General features: G+C 53.3%; 1 protein-coding gene across 10 annotated transcripts in view; it reads left to right on the top strand.

Annotated features, from left to right (window-relative positions):
• The window catches only part of PGS1 (phosphatidylglycerophosphate synthase 1), a 51,667-nt gene that overhangs the window by 17,705 nt on the left and 7,005 nt on the right, over window positions 1–26,957 (top strand). For 5 of the 10 annotated variants that reach the window (XM_017879378.1, XM_017879379.1, XM_017879381.1 and 2 more), the window contains exons 2-8: window positions 238–427; window positions 5,008–5,085; window positions 6,993–7,092; window positions 8,087–8,276; window positions 9,374–9,552; window positions 12,354–12,875; window positions 24,361–24,509. In XM_017879378.1, coding sequence (XP_017734867.1) covers window positions 238–427; window positions 5,008–5,085; window positions 6,993–7,092; window positions 8,087–8,276; window positions 9,374–9,552; window positions 12,354–12,875; window positions 24,361–24,509 — 1,408 coding nt within the window. The remainder of the gene's footprint in view (window positions 1–237; window positions 428–5,007; window positions 5,086–6,992; window positions 7,093–8,086; window positions 8,277–9,373; window positions 9,553–12,353; window positions 12,876–24,360; window positions 24,510–26,957) is intronic. The other 5 variants (XM_017879384.1, XM_017879383.1, XM_017879376.1 and 2 more) reach the window with 3 other exon arrangements.

The following is a 26,957-nucleotide window of genomic DNA, read 5'->3' as shown; positions in this document are numbered from 1 at the left end:
GTATTGACACTTCTCAAGTTGCTCGATTAGTAGGCTTTTTAAGGAATAAGAGGAAAGGCCGAAGGAAAAATCCTTTAGCAGAGCTTGAGTTGGGCTCACTTTTGAAAATGTTCTAGAAAATCTGACATTCATAACACAACACACCCATCTCCCAGCACCTCTTCACCCACCAGTAACTGAGAGGGGCTTCTGCAGAAGTATTTGAGATATGACCCAGTTGCATATTTCTTTAACCAGGTCACCATGGCTGTTATTGGCTCCCCTGCTGTCCCCAGCTGTTCCCCAGGTCACCTCCCCACCTTGCTGCCTGTGTCCAGAAGGCGTGCACCGGTTCCAGTGGATCAGAAACCTGGTTCCAGAATTTGGAGTCTCCAGTTCTCATGTCAGGGTGCTTTCTTCCCCAGCAGAGTTTTTTGAGCTCATGAAGGTAAGTTATATCTAAAGGAAAGAAGTTTGAGTTAGAGCTTTTGGGGGATCAGGTTTGTGAGTCCTGAGTGCTTTCTAGTCTAGAAACTTTTGATAGCTGCTCAAGCTTCTTCCTTCCTTCCAGGTTTTACCTGTCAGGTTTCAGCTTCATGGGTGGTTGAGCTGAGCCACAGTCAGAAACTTGCCTGTGGGGCCAGTGTCTCAGGTGGAGAAGCTCTGAGAAGGCAATAGTGAGAACAAGGAACTAGACCTTATTTTTATTTATTTATTGTTTTTGAGAAGGGGTCTCACTGTGTTACCCAGGCAGGTCTTGAACCACTGGGCTGAAATGGTCCTCCTGCCTTGGCCTCCCAAAGTACTGGCCACCGTGTGCGGCCACGGGCCTAGAGTTTGATTCTTATGGGCGCACTGATTCCTTTTGTTCCACGGTGAAGTTGTGACCATGAGAAGGGAGGTTAGTGAGGACTGAGGACCCGTGGGCTACACGGGTATGTCCTTGCTAAAGGTGACAGGGGAGGAGGTCATCTTGATCTAGTCTGTGCATCATGGACCCCTAACCCTGGAATCATCTCCAGACGCAGTAGAGTGTCATCTTGGTAGATGTAATAGGAAGTAAAAACTCGTGGGTGCGATTTGATATGCATGAAGAGGCCTTTCAAAGTAACGGGGAATTTAGACATCCTGGGTCTAAGCCTTGTAGTCTTGATTCTTTAGGGACGCTGTCTTTTTTTTTTTTTTTTTTCTGAGACGGAGTCTTGCTCTGTCGCCCAGACTGGAGTGCAGTGGCCGAATCTCAGCTCACTGCAAGCTCCGCCTCCCGGGTTTACGCCATTCTCCTGCCTCAGCCTCCCGAGTAGCTGGGACTACAGGCGCCCGCCACCTCGCCCGGCTAGTTTTTTTTTGTATTTTTTTAGTAGAGACGGGGTTTCACCGTGTTAGCCAGGATGGTCTCGATCTCCTGACCTCGTGATCCACCTGTCTCGGCCTCCCAAAGTGCTGGGATTACAGGCTTGAGCCACCGCGCCCGGCCTGGGACTCTTTCTTAAGTGTGTGCCTTTCCTCTCCTGGTAGTGATGTAAGTTTTGCATTTGGGGGTTCAGCTTTCAACATGTTACTCAGGTTTACATGCCACATCTAGTTATTCTAGTTAAACTGCTAATTGGAATGAAGTAATTCAACACTAATTAGTTTTTAACAGCATGAACTATGAGTTTGTATTAGCAATGATATTAGAATGAAAGTCTAGGCCAGGCATGGTGGCTCACGCCTGTAATCCCGGCACTTTGGGAGGCTGAGGCGGGTGGATCACCTGAGGTCAGGAGTTAGAGATCAGCCTCATCAACATGGTGAAACCCTGTCTCTACCAAAAATACAGAAGGGTGGTGCACACCTGTGATCCTAGCTAGTCAGGAGGCTGAGGCAGGAGAATTGCTTGAATCTGGGAGGTGGAGGTTGCAGTGAGCCAAGATCGTGCTATTGCACTCCAGCCTGGGCGATAGAGCGAGACTCCGTCTCAAAAAAAAAAGAAAAAATGAAGGTCTGATGGGGCCAGGGCAAGCAGGCAGAATGCTGGGAGACAATAGGAAATCTAGGTAGAGACTCACCTTTGTGCGGAAAATGAACTCTCCGTTGTTTGAGTGCCTGCCCATTTTCTCTCCCCTTTGTGCTCTTGTTGTGTTTGTTGATCCACGCTTAGCTTGACTGGTTCATTCAGAGTGCATTGTGTGTGTGCACACAGGCGTGTCCTTTTGTTCTCCCCTCTCACCCGCCTCCCTGCACTGCTCACCTGTCCTGGGCATCCTTGTTTGTACCGAATGGTGCTGCAACTGTTGGCTCTTTGCTCCTACTTGATTCTCTCCTCGACTTGAAGAAACAGGTTTTTCTTTTCTTTTCTTTTCTTTTCTTTTCTTTTCTTTTCTTTTCTTTTCTTTTCTTTTTTTTTTTTTTTAAGATGGAGTTTGCCCAGGCTGGAGTGCAATGGCACGATCTCGGCTCATCACAACCTCCACCTCCTGGGTTCCAGTGATTCTCCTGCCTCAGCCTCCTGAGTAGCTGGGATTACAGGCATGCACCACCATGCCTGGCTAATTTATATTTTCAGTAGAGACAGGGTTTCTCCATGTTGGTCAGGCTGGTCTCGAACTCCTGACCTCAGGTAATCCACCTACCTCGGCCTCCCAAAGTGCTGGGATTGCAGGCGTGAGCCACCGTGCCCAGCCTGAAGAAACAAGTTTTTCAAAGGCAATTCTTCTCTGTCCTAATCAAGTCTGGGAGGATGACTGACTGTCTCCATGTAGTGATCCCCTGGCCAGGAGGTCGGGCCCTGCCTGAGGAGGGTGGGCCTGCAGAGAGCAGGAAGGGGCAGAGGGGCTTGCCCCAGGAGGTGGAGAATACACCAGGGGCCTTCTTTCCCTGCAGTCTGCGCTGAAGTGTGGGCAGATTCTCCTAGTTTATGTCACACTGAGTAGCACATGTTTCTTCCCAGGGCACACAGCAAGAAGGGAGGACAGTGCTGGTTTCTGCCTGGTCCCCATGCCTTCGTTACATCTGTAGGGCCTGGTGTCTTGTAGTAAACAGTCAGATATGCTTTGGTTGCCTGAACTAAATTGTCTTATGCCTTCTTTCTCAATCTTTCTTTTTTCTCTTTCTTTCTCTCTTTCTGTCTTTGTCTTTCTTTCTGTCTTTCTGTCTTTCATTATTTTTTTGAGATGGAGTCTCGCTTTGTCGCCCAGGCTGGAGTGCAGCGGCTCGATCTCATCTCACTGCAAGCTCCACCTCCCGGGTTTATGCCATTCTCCTACCTCAGCCTCCTGAGCAGCTGGGACTACAGGCACCTGCCACCACACCCGGCTAATATTTTGTGTTTTGTTTTTGTTTTTGTTTTTTTTTTGAGACAGAGTCTCGCTTTGTCGCCCAGGCTGGAGTGCAGTGGCACCATCTCGGCTCACTGCAAGCTCCGCCTCCTGGGTTCACGCCATTCTCCTGCCTCAGCCTCCGACTGGCTGGGACTACAGGCACGCACCACCATGCCCGGCTAATTTTTTGTATTTTTAGTAGAGATGGGGTTTCACCGTGTTAGCCAGGATGGTCTCGCTCTCCTGACGTTGTGATCCGCCCGCCTTGGCCTCCCAAAGTGCTGGGATTACAAGCGTGAGCCACCGCACCCGGCATTGTGTTTTGTTTTAATAGAGACGGGGTTTCACCATGTTAGCCAGGATAGTCTCGATCTTCTGACCTCGTGATCTGCCTGCGTTGGCCTCCCAAAGTGCTGGGATTACAGGCGTGAGCCACGCGCCCGGCATCTTATGCCTTATTTATTTGTCCCTTTCTTTATAATCATTACCCCCACAAACATCTATTTTAATTCATAACAAAACAAAGGAAATAGCAACCTTGGGAAGTTGCTTTGTTTTTCCTTGTCCGGAAGCCTTTCCTAGTGACTGTTCATGTTTCTGTCTAGTCAAGGTGCCTGTCTTCCTGTGTTGACGACGCAGGGCGGGCTGTGATGTTCCTTCTGATAGGGAAGCAGGTAGATGTGAAGTTGCCTCCCTCTCACCTGGGTCTCCTGTGTATCTTTTGGTAGCACTGCCATTCTTTGTACCTCTGCCATTCTTTGTACCCCTGCCTCCTTTGGGGTGGGACTGCTAGGGAGAGGCCCCTGGCTGTTAGGACTGATTTGGGGTGTCATCTTCGGGCACTGGTGTGTTCTGCTCACGTGTCTGTATACCTGTCCATCTGCGTTTCAAGAGTAATGCATGCTCAGTATGGACATTGGAAACTCTGCAGATGGGTAGAAGGTAAAGAGGGCAGGTTTGTGTCCATACTCCCCTTCCTTTGAGCTCTGCTTTTTGGAGGACAGTTTGCTGTGTACTCTCCATGCTTCTGCAGACACAAACACACACACACGCACAAGTGTACGCGCTTGCATGCTTTGTGCAGGAGTGAGGCGTAAGAGGTGGGAGCACAGGTCGTTTGCTTTTGGCTCAGCGATCCATTGTGGACATTCGTGGCAGTGTGCATAGATTGCCTTCATTGTCTTTGTTTTGAGACAGAATCTTGCTCTGTCGCCCAGGCTGGAGTGCGGTGGTGTGATCACAGCTCATTGCAACCTCTGCCTCCTGGGTTCAAGTGATTCTTCTGCCTCAGCCTCCTGAGTAGCTGGGATTACAGGCCTGCGCCACCATGGTCTGGCTAATCTTTATGTTTTTAGTAGAGACGGGGTTTCGCCATGTTGGCCACGCTGGTCTCGAACTCCTGACTTCAAGCAATCTGCCTGCCTCGGCCTCCTAGAGTACTGGGATTATAGGCGTTAGCCACTACACCCAGCCTGCCTTCTTTCTTCTTAATGGCCATGTTGCATTTTATAGTTGGCCTAGACTTTGCTTTACTTTGCAGGCTCTTTTTTTTTAGGATTGTGGGACCTTATTTGGGAGGTTACCATACACGTTTCGAGCTTGCTTTAAATATTAATTGGTGAAGACATAGGATAGTTCAGCTTGGCGTGGGATTTGCCTGCCAGGTCAAAGGGTTCTGTGAACCATGAAAATGATAAATTTGAATTTTGGATTTTTCTCCTCTCAGGGGCAGATAAGAGTGGCCAAGAGGCGGGTCGTGATGGCATCCCTCTACCTGGGGACAGGTCCTTTGGAACAGGAACTGGTAAGGTTTATGGGGAGATGGTCCTGGCAGCAGTAGTGAATGGGTCCCAACGTGCCACAGCTTTTTGTGCCATGTAGTTGGTGTGGAGCTGCCTTTCCTTGGCCTCCATGTCAGAGCCAGCTCTTATTTTTGTTGCTCCAGATGTGGGCCTGTCAGGAGGGCCTGGTGAGGAGAGTGTGGGGAGGGCCTGGTGAGGAGAGCGTGGGGAGGCCTGGTCTGGGCCTTCTTGGCCTCACTGGCAGTGTCCTCCTACCCACACAGGGTCCCAGGCAGCTATGCCTGCCAGTTCAGGGCTTGGCCGACTGTGACCTGGAGGCCAAATCTGACCTGCCACCTGTTACGGTGTGACCTGTGAGCTAAGAAAGAATGGTTTTTACATTTTCAGATAATTGGGAAAGAAAAAAATAGTATTTTATGACTTATGAAAACTTTAAATTTCTGTATTGGTAAGTAAAATTTTGTTGGAGCATAGCCACACTCATTCGCGTATTATCTGTGGTCAGTTTCATGCTGCAGGGTCAGAACTGGGTAGCTGTGACAGCGCCGATCTGGTCTGTAAAGCTCCAAATATTTACTCTCTGGCCGTTTACACAAAAGGCTTTCTGACCCTGTACTGGACAAACGGACCTGAGTGCAAGTTGGGCTGGCTGGCTGGTTCTGCCACGGGCTGGTGTCAAGTGCCAGGGCTGCAGCCAGCCTTGTTCCCCTTGGACTTGCTGTTGTGCCATCCTTGTCACTTACAGTGAGATAGGTGGGTGGGAAGGAGCCAGCAGTCCCCAGGTTTGTATGAGCTGTTGGGGCCAGCGCAGGTTCTGGTGCATGGCGGGAGCTGAGGCTTAGCTGAAGTGAGTCTGTGAATGAGATCACTTCTTTCTCTTGGTCTCCTGGGATTGCTGTCCGCTCCGCATAGTGAAACGGATGGGCCCATTGCCCAGAGTTAGTGCCGTTTCTTGGTCTGTCCTTGTTCAGAGTTACAGGTGGGAGCTACAGGGATTGGAGTGTGGAGAGGGAGGGGCAATGGGTTCATATGAGCCATCCTCCCCTCTCTGCCTCTCCCAGGAAGGAGGCCTCCCTCTTTTTTTTTTTTTTTATTGAGATGGAGTTTCGCTCTTGTTGCCTAGGCTGGAATGCAGTGGCGTGATCTTGGCTCACCACATCATCCTCCTCCGGGGTTCAGGTGATTCTCCTGCCTCAGTCTCCCGAGTAGCTGGGATTACAGGCATGCGCCACCACCCCGGCTAATTTTGTATTTTTAGTAGAGATGGGGTTTCTCCATGTTGGTCTCCATTTTGGTCAGGCTGGTCTTGAACTCCGGACCTCAGGTGATCTGCCCACCTCGGCCTCCCAAAGTGCTGGGATTACAAGCGTGAGGCACCATGCCTGGCTGCCTCCCTCTCTTTTAAGGATATACCCTCCACTCCAAGCCTGGGAGCCTGTGTGTTCTCACGGGAGAAGAATGGAATGTCTGCACTGTGGAGAGTGGCCAGTGGGCAGGCCGTGTCTTGGATTCATTCATTTGGCAAATATTTACTAAGCGCTCTTTACGAGGAGGGCACTGTTTGTTTTGTCTGTGAGGACTGTCTGTGTGGAAATGTACGTGGGACTTGGTGTTGTAGCGTTTCCAGGGTGGCATGGGCTGGCTATCAGGCAGCACGCCTCTGCCTGCAGGTCCCCTTCCATTCCTGGAGGCTTGGGCCGATCAGGGCCCCTGGGTGCTGCTTCTGATGGTCAAGAAGGGGCTCTCAGACAGGGAGTTTTTGTGGTGTTGGTGTCCGAGTGCTGATGGCACAAACCTATCTTTGGAGAAGATGGCGAGAGCACTAGCCGATGGGGCATTTTGTTTTTCTTTAAATACACACACCTCTTTGGGTCTTAATCTTCTCTTCTTCTGTGTTCTTTCTTGGTAGGTGGACTGCCTGGAAGGTACTCTAGAAAAGTCACTCCAAGCAAAGTTTCCTTCAAATCTCAAGGTCTCCATTCTCTTAGACTTCACGCGAGGCTCACGAGGTAGGTGGTGTGCACGCCTGGCCCCTCATGCTTCCTGTGTCACATCCTCAGTTCCAAGAGGAGTTACTGTCACCCCCTCATCCTCAGGCAGAGACAAGGCTATTTGAAGATCATCCAAGCTGGCCCAGGATGCCTGATTGTGTGAGTTAGGATTTTATTCTGCAGCCAGTGACTGAAAGCCCAACTAAAAACAGCTTAGGCAGGAGCCAAGTGCAGTGGCGCGCCCTGTGGTCCCACCTGCCTGGGAGGCTGAGGCGGGAGGACTGCTTGAGCTGGGAGTTTGAGTCCAGCCTGGGCAATGTAGCCAGACTTTGTCTCTTGAAAAACTGCCTTAGGCAAAAAGACTTTTTTGGACTCCTGTGACCGATCTGCTTTGGGTCGCTTATGATTTGGGGTTTGGCTGTGTCGCCAGGATCCATCCCCTAGCTGTTTTCTTTGGCCTGGCTTCCTTCTCAGGTTCTGTGTGGTGGCCCCTGGTGGCTTAGGCTTGTCTCCCTGTGATACCTTGTCCTTTGAAAGAGTCTGGTTTCCTGAGAATCCGGTCAAAGTTCCTGAGTGGCCTGACGGTGGCGTGCCCAGCCGGGAGCTTGGACTGTGCCGAATAGTCCAGCCCAGGCCTGTGTGCTCCCCCATGGAGCTGGGGGTGAGGGGCAAGGTGGGTAGGGTCGTCTTCTCCCAGAGCAGAAATGCTGAGAGTGGGTGGGGTAGTGCCCCAGGAGGAGATTGGGTGCAGTTACCAGCGGAGGGTGAATGGGTGCTAGGTGGCAAAAAGAGCAGGCATCTGCCATGCTGAGCACTCCAGGCCTGAGATGTGGCCAGCATACAGGACAGAGGTTGGCCCAGGAGTCCCCTGGCTAGGAGTAGCCCCAGTTGGTGTGACTGATTCAGGTGGACGGCACAGGTGAAGGCGAGGCCACATGGAGGTGGCTCCTCACTGGAGGCAGGATGCCTTCCTGTTGTGAGTCAACTGCTGCATTCTCTGTCCTGTGTTCAGGCCGGAAGAACTCCCGCACGATGCTGCTCCCACTTCTGCAGAGGTTCCCAGAGCAGGTCCGAGTCTCCCTCTTTCACACACCACACCTCCGCGGGCTGCTCCGGCTCCTCATCCCTGAGCGCTTCAACGAGACCATTGGCCTCCAGCACATTAAGGTGTATCTCTTCGACAACAGCGTCATCTTGAGCGGGTGAGTGCTTCCCACCGTCAGTGCTTTTGCCTTCCTGCTCTGCAGGCTGGAGGGCAGTGGAATAGGAACAGTGGGAAACCCGTTCCTCTCAGCCTTGGAGAACCTGCTTGTAGGTCTGGTTGCTGTGCCCCTGCAGCACCTCCCTGGCACTGTCTCTGCCACTGAGGCTGGAAACCCCCGGGAACTGACTGGAAGCCACTGTTGATTGGGCACTTAGCATGTGTTGGCCACTCAGGTGTGTTGTCTGTTCCCACCCCCAGTGACCCTCTGTAGTATTTTCTTCACTGTGTACATGTGGAAACAGATGAGAGAGGATGAGTCACTTTGCCAGGTGGACAGAGCCAGAAAAATAAACAAGAGTCAGACCTGGAAGTCCAGGTCCTTGGGTTGATAAATGTGGGCCCTTTCACAGGCCCTCCCCTCAGCAGTGGGACCAGGATTGGGTTGCTGGTGCTGAGAGAAAGCTCTTGATTGCATCCTTGCTCTGGGACGGTACCAGTGGCAGCTGTCACTTAGTGGGACAGAGAAAACAAACAAACATGGGCACTGATAAATAACCCTACATGGGCCGGGCGCAGTGGCTCACGCTTGCAATCCCACACTTTGGGAGGCTGAGGCAGAGGGATCACCTGAAGTTAGAAGTTCAAGACCAGCCTGGCCAACATGGTGAAGCCCCGTCTGTACTAAAAATACAAAAATTAGCTGGGTGTGGTGGTGCACGCCTGTAACCCCAGCTACTCGGGAGGCTGAGGCAGGAGGATCACTTCAACCTGGGAGGCGGAGACTGCAGGGAGCCAAGATGATGCCACTGTACTCCAGCCTGGGCGACAGAATGAGACTGTCTCAAGACAAACAAGCAGACACAAGCCCTCCGTGGGTAGCTGGCTTTCTGTGTCTGCGTCTCCTCTTCTCAGCTAGATTGTCAGCTCCTTGAGAGGAGGAGCCCGTGGGTCACTCGCTGTGTCACCTTGGATCGACTCTGGCTTTGTCTCTTGCACGTGTTCATTGCTGAGTAGCTATTTGTTAACTGCATCTTAACCTGAGTTTGTCACCCCCCTGCTAGTTCACCTGAGAACCTGCGTCTTCCATTCCTGTAGTGCAAACCTGAGTGACTCCTACTTCACCAACCGCCAGGACCGCTACGTGTTCCTGCAGGACTGTGTGGAGATTGCCGACTTCTTCACGGAGCTGGTGGACGCAGTGGGGGATGTGTCCCTGCAGCTGCAGGGGGACGACACGGTGCAGGTGGTGGATGGGATGGTGCATCCTTACAAAGGTAGGGGCTGCCTCTGACACCCTTCTGTGGCTGTGGGTGGGGTGGAGTGAGGGCCCAGGAGAGCACACCTCTGGGTGGCCTTGCCACAGGCATAGGGGTCTTGGGTGGGAGGGCTTCATTCTGCTGTTGTCCTTGAAAAAGCCAGACAGATGTGACTCACCATCAGTCATGCTCTGTGGGTGAGAGAGCCGGCCCAGGAAGGTGGGAGCGTGGGCTTGGGACTCCTACTCGTGAGGCAGGATCACTCAGGTTTGCACTATAGGGAGGGAAGATGCAGGTGAGGACTCAGGCAAGGGTGTGCAGCGGCATGTCCTGGTGACCCAGGTCTCAGGTGAACTAGCGGGGGCAGGTGACAAACTCAGGTCAGGATGCAATTAACAAGTAGCTACTCAGCAGTGAACATGTGTGCCTGGGCGAGTGACCCGGGAGCCTGCCCTGCTTCACAGGAAGCAACCAGGCCAGCGGCTGTTTGCCTAGGGCCCATTTCCCCAAGCCTATCACTTGGGCCTGTGACTCCCAGCTCCCTTGAACTCTGTGGCCCCCTGCCTGGAAAGTGAAGTGTAAGAGCTCTCAGATCTGCCCACTGGATCCAGGCAGGTCCTGGCGTGAGTGTTCTGGGCCATTTGCATTCCTGTGATTCCTGTGGCTGTGGCTCCCCCATGGCCTTTAGAGGGCTGCTGCTGGATTTGCTGGATTTGAACTTGGGGAGGAGGAGCTGAACTTGGACCTTGTTGGGAGAAGAGCTCTTCGCGTCCTGTGGACCTAGAATGGAAGCATTTAAGTGGGCCGTCTGGTGGAAGCCCTGTCCTTGTGTTAGGGGAGCCCTGGGCCTCAGAGCCCGACTGTGATGGTGTGATGCTCTGCCCGCCGCCATGCTCAGTTACTACTGTTGTATTTTGAATTTCATCCATAAAGAGCTTGTGGAGCTCTGCATCTGTCTTGCTGAGTGCCTGCCTAGCATCCTCAGCTCTGCCTTTTGGCCCAGAAAGCCTAAAATATTTACCATCTGACCCTTAAAGAAAATGTGTGTGGATCCCTGGTCTAATGTAACGGGCCAGGCATGGTTATGAGAGAAAACGGGCCGTGCTTAGGCCAGGATGAGAGCCAGCACACTCAGAGCAGGAGTGGGGAGACTCGAGCCCAGCTGTGCTTGGGAGAATGTGAGTCCACAGAGAGGTTCAGGGTGTGCTGAGGGCCCCGGTGCTCCTCCCTCCCGCAGCCCTGTCCAGCCTGTGGCAGTGTGACTCCTTTCTTCCCCGGAGGGTGCTGGCATCGACAGTCCAGACTCCTGCATGGGCTGGTCCTTCTCTTTGTTCTGTAGCCCAGCCCTGAAAGGCACCGAGTGTCTGTCCCTGCTCTCAGCTCAGACCGTGCAAGCCGGCAAGGATGACCCGGGACAGCCCTCCTTCCCTGTTTCACTTCCCTGATCAGCCTTGCCAAAGCCTTGTTGTTTTGTCAGTCCTTTATCAGACAATCAACTTTCGACAGTTATCAATCAACTTTCGGCAGTTATCAATAAACTTTCGACAGTTACCAATCAACTTTCGACAGTTGATTTTTCTCCATTTTTGTATCGTTTTTATTCTAGTAATTTCTATTCTTATTTGTGTGTATATATATGCACACATACACACACTCTCACATATATGTACACACACACACACACATATATATATTTTTTGAGATGGAGTTTTTTGCTCTTGTCACCCAGGCTGGAGTACGGTGGCACGATCTCAGCTCACTGCAACCTCTGCCTCTCAGGTTCAAGTGATTCTCCAGCCTCAGCCACCCAAGTAGCTGGGGTTACAGGCATACACCTCCACACCTGGCTAATGTTTACTCTTGGTAGAGACAGGGTTTCACCATGTTGGCCAGGCTGGTCTCAAACTCCTGGCCTCAGGTGATCTGCCTGCCCTGGCCTCCCAAAGTGCTGTGCTGGGATTACAGGCGTGAGCCACTGTGCCTGGCCTGTTCTTTATTTTTGCTTCCCTATACTGTATTCATGGTTATTTATATTCTGTTGTTTCTTTCCCCTGTCTTCTTGAGTTGGGTGCTTAACTCATTAATTCTCAGCTTTATCTTGTCTGATAGTAGCATCTTTCCTTTCAGTGTGTCTGCATGATTACCTGTCACCAGTGTCTTGTCCGAATACAAAGGGCACCCCATGCAGAGCCTGAGCCTGCCCATTCTTCCTCTCTCTCAGGAGCTGTCACTGCTGTGGGAAGCTTTCCCACGTGGTGATGTGCTTATCCAAGCTGATGGTGTTTATCCAAGGCTTTCCCTGTGACCCCATCTATGGAATACGCACGCTCCTTTTTTGGTTATACTTCTATGTTTTTATTTGACTGAGCTTCCTTATTGAAGTAGAACATGCACCCCGAGCGAGCGCCAGTTGTAAGTATACAGCCATGAACCTGTTCCTAGTGGACCCGCTTCCTGGAGGCCCCTTGTGTGTCCCCCCACAAGGAATTACCCCCAAGGTAACCACTATCCTGATTTCTCCCCCTGTCAGTTTGTCTTGCCTGGGTTTAAACTTGTTTGTAATTGGACTGATAGGTTGACATGCCTTTCACTTCTGCCTGAGTGTGGGCTGCTGTGGGCCAGGCCCTTGTCTTGGGCAAACTGTATCCCCAGAGGAGCCTCGCTGTGGGCTTGGGGTCCTGGGCCCACTCAGCGTGTGTTCAGTGAACATCCAGTTGTAGCATCTGCACCTGCCTGTCACATGCCCCGTCCCCTCAGCTGGGCAGAGTCCAGATCCTTCCTTTCTCTTCCCTTCACTCTTCTCTCACGTCTTCCTCTAGGTGACCGGGCCGAGTACTGCAAGGCAGCCAATAAGAGGGTCATGGATGTGATCAACTCAGCCAGGACCCGCCAGCAGATGCTGCATGCCCAGACCTTCCACGGCAACTCCCTTTTGACCCAGGAAGATGCAGCAGCTGCTGGGGATCGCAGACCGGCCCCTGACACCTGGATTTACCCGCTGATTCAGATGAAGCCCTTCGAGATCCAAATCGATGAGATGGTCACTGAGACGCTGTTGACAGAGGCGGAGCGTGGCGCAAAGATCTACCTCACCACTGGCTACTTCAACCTGACCCAGGCCTACATGGACCTGGTCTTGGGCACTCGGGCTGAGTACCAGATCCTGCTGGCCTCACCAGAGGTGAATGGCTTCTTTGGGGCCAAGGGGGTGGCTGGCGCCATCCCAGCGGCCTATGTGCACATCGAGCGGCAGTTCTACAGCGAGGTGTGCAGCCTGGGACAGCAGGAGCGGGTCCAGCTGCAGGAGTACTGGCGGAGGGGCTGGACGTTCCACGCCAAAGGTGCGCAGCAGCTGGCTGGAGGACGGCCTAGCGTGGGACAGCCACAAGCAGGGGCAGGGGGTGGGGGAGCCCTGGCACCTGCCTGTTAGAGCACTGCACTTCTCCCTTCTTACCCTCCCAGCAGCCCTTGCAGGCACATCATAGCTGTCCCATGACTTGGGGAGAGGAGAGCGTTCATCTCCCCAAGTGGATTTTTATTTTTTTTTGAGACAGTCTTGCTCTGTTTGCCAGGCTGGAGTGCAGTAGTATGATCTCAGTTCACTGCAACCTCCACTTCCCGGTTCAAGCAGTCCTCCCACCTTAGCCTCCTGAGTAGCTGGGACTACAGGCGTGTGTCACCACGTCTAGCTAATTTTTGTATTTTTGTAGAGATGGGAGTTTACCATGTTGCCCAGGCTGGTTTTGAACTCCTGAGTTCAAGTGGTCTGCCTGCCTTGCCTCCCAACAAGTGAATTTCAGTTGTGTGAAATCCTTCTCTTTTATGCATCAAAGACCATATGTGGTCACACATTTGGTGGCAGTTGTAAAGATGTGGTGACGTAACCTCTCCTAAGAGATGGAGAGGAACATGCCTTAGCCGTGAGACGGAATGTTGCTCTCGTTGCCCAGGCTGGAGTGCAATGGCGCAGTCTTGGTTAACCACAACCTCCTCATCCTGGGTTCAAGCGATTCTCCTGCCTCAGCCTCCTGAGTAGCTGGGATTACAGGCCTGTACCACCACGCCTGGCTACTTTTTTGTTTTTATTTTTATCTTTTTTGAGACGGAGTCTTGCTCTGTCGCCCAGGCTGGAGTGCAGTGGCTGGATCTCAGCTCACTGCAAGCTCTGCCTCCTGGTTTTACGCCATTCTCCTGCCTCAGCCTCCCGAGTAGCTGGAACTATAGGTGCCCGCCACCTTGCCCGGCTAGTTTTTTTGTATTTTTTAGTAGAGACGGGATTTCACCGTGTTAGCCAGGATGGTCTCGATCTCCTGACCTCGTGATTGGCCCGTTTCGGCCTCCCAAAGTGCTGGGATTACAGGCTTGAGCCACCGCGCCCGGCCTAGTTTTTTATTTTTAGTAGAGATTGGGTTTCTCCGTGTTGGTCGGGCTGGTCTTGAACTCCGGACTTGAGGTGATCCGCCCGCCTTGGCCTCCCAGAGTGCTGGGATTATAGGTGTGAGCCACCACACCCAGCCCTTAGCCTTGTCTTGATGGTCAGAGTTCTTGCTTGTTGGCAACTTTTTTTTTTTTTTTTGAGATGGAGTCTTGCTCTGTTACCCAGGCTGGAGTGCAATGAATGGCACGATCTCAGCTCATTGCTACCTCCACCTCTCGGGTTGAAGTGATTCTTGTGCCTCAGCCTTCCTAGTAGCTGGGATTACAGGCATGCACCATCCCGCCTGGCTAATTTTTCTGTTTTTAGTAGAGATGGGGTTCCACATCTCTACATGTTGGTCAGGCTGGTCTTGAACGCCTGACCTTGTGAGCCACCTATCTTGGCCTTCCAGAGTGCTGGGATTCCAGGCGTGAGCCACTGCGCCTGGCTGGCAGTGCCTTTCTCAGGGAGAAAGAGGATTCATTAGGGATCATTTGTTTTGGCATCAGCAACCCAGTTTTCCTGTCTTTTCCTCACTGTTGCCTTTGGTTTTTTCCCTTTATGCCAATGTCTGCCCTTTTTCCCCATAGCTGAGGAAATGAAGGCTCTGTACACAGTCTTGCTGGTGGTGGGTGGTAGGAGGAGGGTCACACTCTGCGTTGTATGTTTATCCCTCTCAGGTATCTGGCAGAACAGCCGAAATGGGGCAGAATCCCAGGGGCAGCTCTCCGAGACATGGTTACAACATGCTGGAAACCTTGTGCTTAGCAGTGGGCTTACCCCATGGCCTCTTGATGCTGGGAGGGTGCCCGCCTCTAGCAGCGGAACCATAACTCTTCTCTGACACTGGGGACCCCCAGCCCTGGAGCTAGGCTGTCTAGAGAAGGGGAAATGGCACCTGGAGGCCCCTGCGCCATGAGTACAGCCCACAGCTTTTCTAGCTTCTCCCTGGGCAGTCTAGAGGCCTGTTTTGCTCATTCTCTTGTCCTGGTCCTAGTGGCTTTCGGAGGAGCTGAGCGAGTGGGAGGCCTCCGCGGGTGGGGTCTAGGCTGTGGACTGCCATGGGCACACACCTGTGTTGTTGAGACTTGAGGATCTTCCAGTGCTTAGGTGGTTGGTTTTTGTTTTCTTTAAACCAATGTTTTTCAACGGGGGGGTGCATTGTAAGAAATACTGAAGCTGGCTGGGCGCGGTGGCTCACACCTGTAATCCCAGCACTTTGGGAGGCCCGAGGCGGGCGGATCACGAGGTCAGGGGATCGAGACCATCCTGGCTAACATGGTGAAACCCCGTCTCTACTAAAAAATACAAAAAACTAGCCGGGCGTGGTGGCGGCGCCTGTAGTCCCAGCTACTTGGGAGGCTGAGGTAGGAGAATGGTGTAAACCCGGGAGGCGGAGCTTGCAGGGAGCCGAGATTGTGCCACTGCACTCCAGCCTGGGCGACAGAGCGAGACTCCGTCTCAAAAAAAAAAAAAAAAAACACACACACACACACAAACTGAAGCCCAGATTCCCCTAGACCTTCGTCCAGCTCTGTGGGGATTGAACCCACCGTGGTGTTTGAAAACCACCCCGAGTAGATTCTCATGCCTGGCCTTAAAAACTCTCCCGGCTTGGAATGGGAAGCTTCTGGCCTGTCCAGGGCTTCCCATGTGCTGCTCTGAGGCCCACAGGCCTGTCTAGGCAGGTGGCATTGTTTGGTGTGGGAAGTGACTGCCACACTGTCCTGCAGGGCCCATCCTGGCATGTGTGGTGGCTGAACCAGGCTGGAGGTCAGTGTCTCAGGGCAGGTGGCCCCAGCCTGTGGCAGGTGTGGAAAGTAATTTTGGGTTGGCGTTACTTCTGGGAATAACAACAGTATCTAGGGATGGGGTATTGAAAGAGCTGGCCAGTGGGGCAGCTTTGACCTTTGGGGAGGCCTCAGACCCATACTGCCGTGTGCTGGGGAGCTGCAGAGGAGTGACTAGGCATTGCTCTCCTCAACTGCACTGTGCTGGAACGATGAGGAGGCCCCTTAACTCAGCCTGGAGGGTGGGGGGCTCCTGGCCTGTAGCTTCTGACTCTGCCACCGGTTATTTCCCTGAAGCGGCTCTGATAAACGTGAGCTGACTCCCCAGTTACCGCTGAAACAGAAACACCCAACCTGCTTTTCCAGTGCGTCTTGCCTTTTCCCGGACTGGTGTGCTTCTGCCGCTCCCTCTCTCCTGCCCTGGTGTGGGTGGTGTGTGTGGGGGGGTGGGGTGCGTTCCCTGCAACCCAGGAGTGCCGGACTAGTGGGAAATTGGGGATGATCTTACAGCTGGATCCCAGGGCATGTGCCTGTGTGGGGGATAGGATACAGGGGAGAGTTGGCAGAGGTGGGTGAGGGATGGATGGTGCGTGGAGGGGGCTGCTGCTGAGCAGAGGGCCTTCATCCTAAAGCCAGGAACCAGAGGTCAGAGGTCACTTGATGCTGAAGTGAGAGGTGAGGGTCCTTCCCTGCTCAGTGGCTGTGTCTCCAGTGGGATCTTAAGTCAGCACCTCTTCAGGCCCTTCTTTTGGTGGTCACTTCCTCCAGGGCAGCCTGTGTCAGGTTGAGAGATGAGTGGGCAGCCGCAGGTTGCTTGTGGATTTGGATGGCTGGCCCAGTGGACCGTTTCCTGACTGTCTACCCTTTGCAAGGCGCCTGCTGGGTACAGGCTATGTGCCTCTTTGGGTGTGTCTGTGTTTGGGCCCCAGAAAATTCCTGCCGGTCGCTATGCGCTGATACTTCCACTCCCTCACCCAGGCTCCTGTAGGACAGGCCTGGGCTGATCTCAGCTCCTCCTGCTCCCAGAAGCCCTTGGGCAGAGGCGGGTAAGCCAGGACTCTGTGGATTCCAGATCCTCGCCCCTCAGATAGCACTCTACTGTCAGCACAGCACTCCTCTGGGAGCCAGGCAGCAAGAGGTTTTGCAGAGTGACTATGTTGAACTTGCTAGTGGCCCCATGAGTGTGGTGATGCAAGGAAGAGCAGCGTGGGGGGAAGAGGCACCTTCTCATGTGAAATGACCCCGTGGCTCAGCAGCTGCCAGTGGATTTCAGTGCAGTCTGATGACAGAAAATTCAGAGGGCTGGCGTTTTTTCTTTAGTGTTTTGTGTGTTGTCAAGTATTGCCAGGACTGTCTGACAGTTGCTTAGATGCCTTGTTGGAAAGATTCTTGTGTGATAACCATCTGCCAATCGTTCAACAGCCTGATACACCTCTTTTGCGTACTATGCTGATTTCTTAACATATTTTATCTGTCAATCTGTCGTGTATCTCTATCACATTTCAATAAATTGAGCTGTTTCTAAGAACCAGAGGAACCCTTAACTATTTAAAGGCATGCACTAGAGACTTCTTTTGCAATATGGTTTATCTATTTAGTTTTTATTTGGATTTTTGTAAAGGGAGCCTATTTAGAATACTCAGGAGAAGTCATACAAGTGTGATTTGGCGTAGAGATTACTAGACTTGAAGTCTAGAAGCTTGGTTCTGAGTCCACGTTTACCTGTGGCCACAGCTGAGGGGCCTGGCTTAATCTCCTTCCTGTGCAGTCAGGGGATGGCTCTGGATTGTCAGGAGGACACGGGGAATGGGGCTCGTGGTTGACTTTCTGTAAAATAACCGTACGGTTTGTAGGCCAGGTGAGACGCCTGGTGGGGTGCGTGGAGGTTGAAATCACAGTGGGGGCCGAGTGCCACTGCACGTCCCTGAGCGAATAGATTGGCAGAAGGGAGTGGGGTGGGGGTCTTGGATCCCTTGGTGCTGTGTTTCTGGCCTTGCTCCCGGTAGTTTTGTTGCACTGATTTGGTCGTGAAGGAAGGTACTGCCCGGCCTCTTCACCTGCATTGCCCTGGCTATGGGAGGTGGGGCTGGGTGGGCACCACATGGGTTGGATCTCAGGCAGGTGGCAGTTCCTCTGATTCATGGTTGTCAGTTTCCTGTTGCTTGGCCCTCGCTCCTCGCCCAGTAGGTGTGGTGGGACAAGGTTCTGGGAGCTGGGGTAGAATTTGGACTCTTTTTTTTTTTTTTTTTTTTTTTTTTTTGAGACGGAGTCTCGCTCTGTCGCCCGGCCTGGAGTGCAGTGGCCGGATCTCAGCTCACTGCAAGCTCCGCCTCCCGGGTTTACGCCATTCTCCTGCCTCAGCCTCCCAAGTAGCTGGGACTACAGGCGCCCGCCACCTCACCCGGCTAGCTTTTGTATTTTTTAGTAGAGACGGGGTTTCACCGTGTTAGCCAGGATGGCCTCGAACTCCTGACCTCGTGATCCGCCCGTCTCGGCCTCCCAAAGTGCTGGGATTACAGGCTTGAGCCACCGCGCCCGGCCGAATTTGGACTCTTAACAGGAAGTGCTTTGTGCTGCTGCAGACACATCTGGATGGGTGCTGAGCTTTCCTTCCCAAACCTGGTCCTGGTCGGGGGTGGAGTACAGGCAGAAGCAGTCTGGCCTTGTCAGCCATTGAAAGTGTGGTATCTGCTGGGTGCCAGTAAGCTCACTTCCAGGTCTTGAGAGGCAGCTCCAGGGGAGGCTGAGTGTGAACTGTGTCAAGCCAGTTCTCATGTCTCCATCTTTCTGCTCCGTGGAGAAGTAAGGGACAGAGCGGGTGGTGCCCATCCCATTATCACATTCAGGCAGGAGCCACGCTGTGCTGAACCAGGCTGTGTCCATCTGCTGGGACATGGGCTCTGCCCTCCAGCGTGCATTTCATGAGGAAGATCAGAAAATGAGTTTTAACATGTTGAATTCAATTTCTTCTAGATGCAGTATTCTAGCGTTAACAACACAATGTGGGTGGCTAGGGCGGAGCCGGGTGTTGGATTAAGAGATTTCTGGCTCATGCTGACAGGGAAGTCTGTTAATGGTTGTGAGAATGTCACTATTTTTATTGCCTTTCTGATAGGCCAGTAGGCATTCTGCCCAAAGGTGAACTGATGGCGAGAGGCAAGCGGCCCCACCCTGTTTGCGTAGGGGACACGTGGGGCGGCTTTCCCCTGGGCACCCAGTGGGTGTGGTAGGGGTGCTGTGCCGTTGCAAATTGCTCGCTTCAGGCTGAGCACACGCATCAGCCTGTGGGCCCTTACAGTTTCTCAGAGCTGTACTAACGTCAGAGCAGGCGAGCGCTTATCCTGCAAGGATAAGACTATGATGTCTTCTTGTCCTCTCCGTGTTTTTATTGGAGTCTGAGAATCCTGTGAGATTTATTGCAGAATACTGTGGGGGCGCTTGAGGGAGGAGTACATGTTCATGCATGTACTCTTAAAATGTTCGTGCACTTCTGTCTTAGAACTGCAGAGGCCTGGCGCGGTGGCTCATACCTATAATCCCAGCCCTTTGGGAGGGCAAGGTGGGCGGATCACCTGAGGCCAGAAGTTTGAGACCAGCCTGGCCAACACAGTGAAACCCTGTCTCTACTAAAAATACAAAAATTAGCCGGGTGTGGTGGCGCATGTCTGTAATTCCAGCTACTCGGGAGGTTGAGGCATGAGAATCACTTGAACCCGGGAGACAGAGGTTGCAGTGAGCTGAGATCGCGCCACTGTACCCCAGCCTGGGCAAGACTCCATCTCAAAAACAAAACAAAACAAAACAAAACAAAACAAAACAAAAGAGGCCGGGTGCAGTTGTGGCTCACAGCCTGGAATCCCAGCACTTTGGGAGTCAGAGGTGGGCGGATCACCTGAGGTCAGGAGTTTGAGACCAGCCTGGCCAACATGGTGAAACCCCATCTCTACTAAAAATACAAAAATTAGCTGGGCGTGGTGGCAGCCGCCTGTAACCCCACATACTCAGGAGGCTGAAGCGAGCGAATTGCTTGAACCCAGGAGCCGGAGGTTGCATTGAGCCGAGATTGCGCCATTGCTCTCCAGCCTGGGTGACAAGACAAAACTCTGTCTCAAAATAAAATAAAGTAAAACCTAAACTTCAGAGCTTTTTTTTTTTGAGAGGGAGTCTTGCTCTGTCACCCAGGCTGGAGTGCAGTGGCATGAAGTCGGCTCATTGCAACCGCCGCCTCCTGGGTTTAAGCCATTCTCCTCCCCCAGCCTCCCCAGTAGCTGGGATTATAGGCACGCACCAGAATGCCCAGCTAAGTTTTGTATTTTTAGTAAGAGATGGGGTTTCACCATGTTGGCCAGGCTGGTTTTGAACTCCTGACCTTGTGATATGCCCGCCTTGGCTCCCCAAAGTGCTGGGATTACAGGGGTGAGCCACTATGCCTGGCCTTCAGAGCTATTTTAACACTTAATTTGACCTTTTTGGGGAGAGACATTATTATTCTCAGTTTGTTTATTTTATTCAAACAGATATTTAACAAGTACCAACTGTGTCCCAGGCATCATTCGGCACATTGGGAATGGATCACTGGGTACCAGACAGACTAACTCCCTGCCCTCCTAAGGCTTATAGTTTGATGGAAAGCAGATAATAAGCAGATGCATCTCTACAAATATCAGGGAATGAGTTACGAAGAGCAGAGCAAGAGAGGGCTCCAGGCTGCTGCAGGGTCTGTTACAAGGGGGCTCTGGGAGGGCTTCTCTGAGGAGCAGACACTCGGACTCGGGCAGTTGGCCTGAGTGAAGAAGGAGCGTCCATGCCACCATCTGGGGCCGGAGTGTCCTGGCAGAGGGGACAGAAATGAGAAGCCTCTCAACCACACGAGGCTTGCAGAACAGCAGGGGCGCTGGGAGTGGTAGGCATTGAGATTGGAGGGTGGGCAGGGCCTGTTGGAAAGAGCTCAGAAGTCACGCTGCGAGTGCTGAGGGAGCGCTGCCATGGAGGCCAGGAGTGCTGAGGCCCGGATCAGCCTTCCGCAGGGCAGAGTGACTTTGCAGAAGAGCAGGGGCAGGCGTCCTTTCTGAAGAGGAGGCCTAGAGCTGGGAGGCAGCGGAAGTCCCAACTCCAGTCCAGGTCCTCCTCTGGTGTCTCCATGACGCTTGCTTTATAGTGAGTGTGGAGTAGCAGCCGCCTTTGCCTCCCCTGCACCCTGCCCTCTCTGGCACCCAGGGCTGCAGCATCTCTCTCTGCCCCATGAACTGCCAGCAGTCAGTCCCCTCCCAAAAGCACTTGGTCTGCAGAGGGCTGCTTCTTCCCTCTTCAGGCTATCGTTCCTGCTGCAGATCTCCCTAATCGGATGGTTCCTGGAATTGTAAAGATGTCAGGCCCAAAGGTCAGGCCCTGGGATGAAGAGTCGGGCGTGATAACCAGTTTATGGCCTTGTACTGGGAAACAGATTTCCCGACAGTGAGTCCCAGGCCTGATAGTCTTAGCCCTGTGTATACACAGCCTGACATCCTGACTGGTGGTGCAGGTCTGACCGGAGCTCCAGACTGCTCAGGCCTAGAACGAGGGAGATGAAATAGAACCTAAAGGGCTTCTGTTGTTTTTTTTTTTGGAGATAGTGTTTCTCTCTGTTACCCAGGCTAGAGTGCAGTGGGGGTAATCTTAGCTCCCTGCAGCCTTGACCTCCAAAAGAGCTTTTAGATTCCCCTTCCCCAGTTGGAAACTTCTCAGTTGTCCTCAGGGCACAGACCAATGGCTAAAACTTCTGACTTGTGAGCTGAAATGTTGAAAAACCATTGTTCCCAGCTGCCCTGGCCTGTGGGGCATGCTGGGGTATGGGCATCTCGCAGCAGCACCCTGTGGCATCTCTGGACCTGGCAGGTGCTTGACTCATGCTGTCTCCTTAGGGTTCCCCAGAGGGCATCAGGCTGGCCTGTGGTCGTTATTTTCTTTCTGATGGAGAAAGATTGCAGTGCAAATAAGTCTGGCGGGGAAGTTGATGGGCAGTCTCAGGTAGGTTAAAAGCGTGAGCTACCTCTCTAATCCTGGGCACTCACCTGCTGAAAAACCCTCATTCTTTCTATATGGGAAACATAGATATAGAGACTGTCTACAAATACATATACAGTCTATCTTGGGGTCAGGAATGAGCAGTAGATGGGGAAGCAGTTGATGAAGTTGTGCACTGGAGGTGGCCTGCCTGCCTCTGAGCGCTGGCCCCTAGGTGGCCTCATAAAGAACCGAGACAGTGCTTAGGTGGATTTGGCAAATAAAAAGTATGTGTAGAACCATGCACCTCCAACCTTCTCCACCAGATTCTGTGGTCTAGGAGCTGTGGGGTGGACACCGAGTCATAGTGGCGTGACACAGAGCAGCCTAACCCTCATCACCCATGTGGGCGTGTGGTTTTCCTCCTCATCACCGTCGCTGTTCCCTCCATGGGCTCGGGAGAGCCGGACAAGTCACACTCAACAGACCCAGTGTTTTAAGAGGCTGATCTTGTCATTAGAAAAGTTGGAATGAGCAGTGGCAGGTGGGAGGAAGCCCCTGTGTCTGGCCGGAGGCTGGCGGACGCCTGCCTTGCGCCTTGTCTCTGCCAGCTCCATGCTCTAGGGAAGAGGGGGTGGGAGGGGGCTGTGTGTACGAGGGGCCACGAGTGCTGTTCTGCTTGGACCAACCTGGGCAGCGTGAGCCATCTGGATCAGAGCCGCCAGGGGAAGGGGGCAGCCTGCCCACACCTGTGGTCCTGTGAATGGCCTGCATGGCCAGTGGCCCAGCGGAGCGGTCCTGTTTATGGCGCCATGCACACAGGCCAGCAAGTGGCTTTGATGTGGTCCTTGAAGGGGTGGAGACGAGCCCATTACAGGAACAAGCGCAGGGCCTCGTCACCTCTTACCCAAGATATTCTTGGAAATGCTCTTGCTCTAAGTGAAGATTAGGAAACCGTTTGCTATTTTAGGAGCCTGGTGTGTGTTGCGTACTGTGTTGACCATGACGATTGTGCAGGTCCTTTGAAAGGGGCGTGTCAGTGGGGGAGAACTCGACACCCCATGGGGAGGGGCAACTCTGGGATGCTGGGATTAGTGCAGGGCACCCCAGAGGAGCCCGGGGCCACCTGCTCGCCCTCATTCATACCTGCTCACTCTCATTACCTTCTTACCCCCACTCACACCTGCTCACACCACTTAAACCTGCTTGCTCCTGCTCACACCCGCTCACCCCTGCTCACACCCCCTCACCCCTGCTCTTTACCCGCTCACCCCTGCTCACACCCGCTCACCCCTGTTCCTTACCTGCTCACCCTCACTACCTTCTCACCCCCACTCACACTTGCTCACACTGACATCAGGCAGGAGTTTCTGGGAGAAGCATTCTTAGTGCCAGTGAAGGGCAGCACGGAGGGAAGCCTTGAGCTCAGGCCGAGCCTGGGTGCCCTGTGGGAGGAAGGGCATCTCAGGCAGCATGTGTCCTTGGGATGCTAGGTCTTGGTAACAGCCTTTGTAGAAGTAGTTCTGATGGGGGCTGGGCTGTGGGAATCGGCCCTGGACCTTGGGAAGGTGTGGAACGGGCCACAGAACTGTGCCTGTCATCATCTCAGGTAACACGTCAGTATTCTGAGTACGCCTGTGGCCTTATTACAGAAATGTCCCTGTAGCGTGGCTCCCCCTGCCACACGGTATACCCCGTGTCCTGCTTTTTTCTCCAGCTGTAATACTACTGACTGGCTCATTTCCCAGCAAAAGGGGATATTGTTCTCTGGGTGTGACAGAAACTTACAGGGCCCTTTAGCTTTCTCCTCCATTGCCTTGTCCAGCCAGGAAGTCCCTGGGCCCTGGGGGCAGTGATGGCAGAGGTCTCAAGCCTGAACCCCCTTTGTCCTCACAGGGTTTTGGTGCCTCAGCAACTTGAAATAGGGAGGCTGGGTCTGGGAGACTCGCATGTCCCTCAGTCAGAAGGGCACAGATGGCCTACCCAGGACCTGTGGTGAGGCAGCCAGCCTTCAAGGCAGACCTGTTTTTACCAGCCACCTTTGCCACCCCGCGTGACAACCCCACATCTGCTGGCTTGGGTCGCGTGGTTGTCCTTCACCGTCTGCCATGTTGCGCACTGAGGTGGCTGCTGCTGAGAAGCACGTCTGAGGATTCTCAGTGCTCACAGGAAGGGATGGCCAGTGCGGGTCCTGAGCTTAGCAGGCAGTGTCAGCAGGTCTGGATGTGCAGAGGCGGTTCAGAGTGGGGTTTGAGGCCCTGAGCTCTCTGGGGAGAGGCTCAGTGGGCATCTGGGCAGGGGTGTATGAGAGCAGTCCTGCGGGCGGCGTCACCATGTTCCTCTGGGAAAGCCTGCTTCTCGTCCTGCTTGGGACACAAGGCCACGGAGTGAGTGGTGGAAGCAAAGACTAGCAGTTGAGCTGAGACTGCGCCCCGATCCTGGGTTCCTGCTTCCTGCCGCGCCGGGGTGGGGGCGGAAGAGCGAGTCCTGGTGTGGCCTGTCCGCCGCTCTGCAGCCGCCCCTCGTGTCTAGGCACCCAGAGCGGGCTGCCTTTCTCTTAGATTGCAGCAGCTTGTGGAGAGGACTTTGGCAGATGCTGTGCTCATTTCCTGTCTGCACGTTTCCTTTTCCCCGCAGGCCTCTGGCTGTACCTGGCAGGGAGCAGCCTGCCCTGTCTCACGCTGATTGGCTCTCCTAATTTTGGGTACAGGTCAGTTCACCGGGACCTGGAGGCCCAGATTGCGATCGTGACAGAGAACCAGGCCCTGCAGCAGCAGCTTCACCAGGTTGGTCGTGGCAAGTGGGATTTCCCAGGGCGCCGAGGGTGTGGCTGGGGCCCAGGCTCGCCCGTGCTATGGGGCTGCCCTGAGAGCTGTTTCCTGAGGCAACGAGTGAGACTCAGAGCAGAGCAAGAAAGTCTCCGGGTCTCCAAGAGTGCAGTGATGGGTGGCTGAGCCTCGGAAGACCGTGCCTGTGACTTCCCAGACGCTTCGCACCCCACATCCTGGGGACTTTTTCTTTCTCTGCACTAGAGGAGGCCACCATTTTCTCCCTGGGACCTTTCCCTTTTAAGAAAAAGGGTCAGCTCTTCAAAGGTTCAGCATTGGAGTCGGGCGCGGGGGTGCACTCCTGGAATCCCAGCACTTGGGGAGGTCGAGGCGGGTGGATCGCCTGAGGTCAGGAGTTCAAGACCAGCCTGGCCAACATGGTGAAACGTCACCTTTACTAAAAATGCAAGAAAGTAGCTGGGCGTGGTGGCGGGTGCCTGTAATCCCAGCTACTCGGGAGGCTGAGACCGGAGAATTGCTTGAACCTAGGAAGTAGAGGTTGCAGTGAGCTGAGGTTGTGCTATTGCACTCCAGCCTGGGCAACGAGCGAAACTCATCTCAAAAAATAAAGGGTTCAACAGTGGTTTCGGCCCTCCTTTGTATAATAGCAGCGTATTTTCTCTTTGAGGAGATAAAAGAAGGTTACCAGGAGTTGGTGAATGCTTCTGGATGACCCTCCATTTGATGGCCTGCGACAGTGTGGATAGACTTTTGAAATGGGAGCACATTATTACCCTTTTTTCTGAGACCTTGATGGTGCCTTGGGCTCATGAATTTGTGATCTTTGCAATAAAACTTTTCCATGGAAGGCACCAACTTCCCTTTTCCATTCCTGGGGATGCCAATAACCCTGCCACAGGCCAGAGCCCAGAGGCATCGGATGGTAACCTTGTGAAGCTTTTATGCTTCAGGGTTGGGGAATAACTGTTGCAAAATTGTCAGAGCCTTTGTTGAAGGATGAGGAAATGGTCACTGATGTGTTCCCTGCGATCTGTCCTCCTGCGCCTGGGAATCTTGTCAGTGACCGATTGGGGCCTTGGTGCCAGGAAAGGCTTCATGACCACGACAGGCGCAAGAGGAAGTGACAGCGGTCATGCTCTGGGTGGCCAGTGGGGTAATGGGTTTGCTCAGGTTTCTTCCTACAGTGAGGTTTACAGCAAATGACTGAGGAAGCCCCCACAAGCTGAGAGATTCCAGTAATAGGGTGACAAGCTGGTCTTGGAGCCAGGCGAGTGGGAAAGACCTGAGCCTGCAGCTTTCCACAGTGGGCTTTCCTGGACTTCTGCTTCAGTCGCGGGGGGCTGTTCGCAGACACTTCCACTGTAGCTCTGCGCCAGGGCGGTAGAGAGTCCTTGGTGACTTTGGCCAGGGCCCAGGATGGGTTCTGCATGGATCTGAGTTGACGGGGGGAGCAAGTCCTCCAGGCCTGTGCCTGGGGTCCTGGTACTGACTGTCCTCCCCCACTGCCCTAGTAAGAGCATTGAACCCACATCCTGGATCTTGAGAAAAGCTGGGGCCGCTTGTGGTTAGGAGCTGCTTTCTCAAATGACATATTTAGGATATTTTCTTTTTCTTCCCAAACCTGAATCCCAGGGGCTTTTGCCTGTGGGAGGGTGGTAGCTCTGCTACTGTAGTTCTTCCATTCTTTAGGGACAGACTGATTTCTCTGCCTGTGAAACGCAGAAATATGTTTCCAGATAATTGCACCTATGCTTATATACTGGGACAGCAGCTGCTCTCCTGAGCCCTGCAGTGCCCAGTCCCTAGATGCCAAATCCTGCTGGGACTGCCCAGCCTCCAGCCTCCCCGCAACCCAGAAAGTCCCTAAAGCCCCAGCCACCATGGGCTCCCTGGCTCTCGGAAGCTGTCTCCGGAGTTCTCCTTGGGAATTCAGGGAAGGCCTCCTATTCAAGTCACACTGGGCACTGGGAATGGGGAGATATTTTTATCAGAATCTGAAGTTCCTCCCTACACTTAGTACATACAATAAACACTGAAAGCTTCCTGGTTTTGTTCAGGGAACACAGTTTACCACTTGTGACCCAAGAAAGACTCCCTCGAACAGCGTGGTAACCTCGTCAGCTGACTTCCTTCTCCATCCCTGTTGTGGAGTCTGTGAGGAAACCTAAGTGTTTCTGGGAATTTCGTTGCAATCTTGGCTGGGTGTTCATTTGAAGACATAAAGCTGGAGCCAGGTCTGTGGAGACTCCTGCAAACCAGCCCCCCGAGACCAGAGCTGGCTCTTCCATCAGGCACGTCCAGCCAGGGATTGGGACCTCAGCAGCAATTAGGAAGCCCCATGTCTGTGACACGTGGGGCTGCGGGGCTGCTCAGTTGGGAGCGTGGCATGGACCGGCGGATGGGACCCACTGAGCCTGGGACAGGGGCAGGGGGGCGGGGCAGGGG

This window comes from Rhinopithecus bieti, unplaced genomic scaffold (assembly GCF_001698545.2).
Source record: "Rhinopithecus bieti isolate Rb0 unplaced genomic scaffold, ASM169854v2 scaffold_9899, whole genome shotgun sequence".
Taxonomy (NCBI): Eukaryota; Metazoa; Chordata; class Mammalia; order Primates; family Cercopithecidae; genus Rhinopithecus; species Rhinopithecus bieti.
This window is presented reverse-complemented; position numbering and strand designations above follow the sequence as displayed.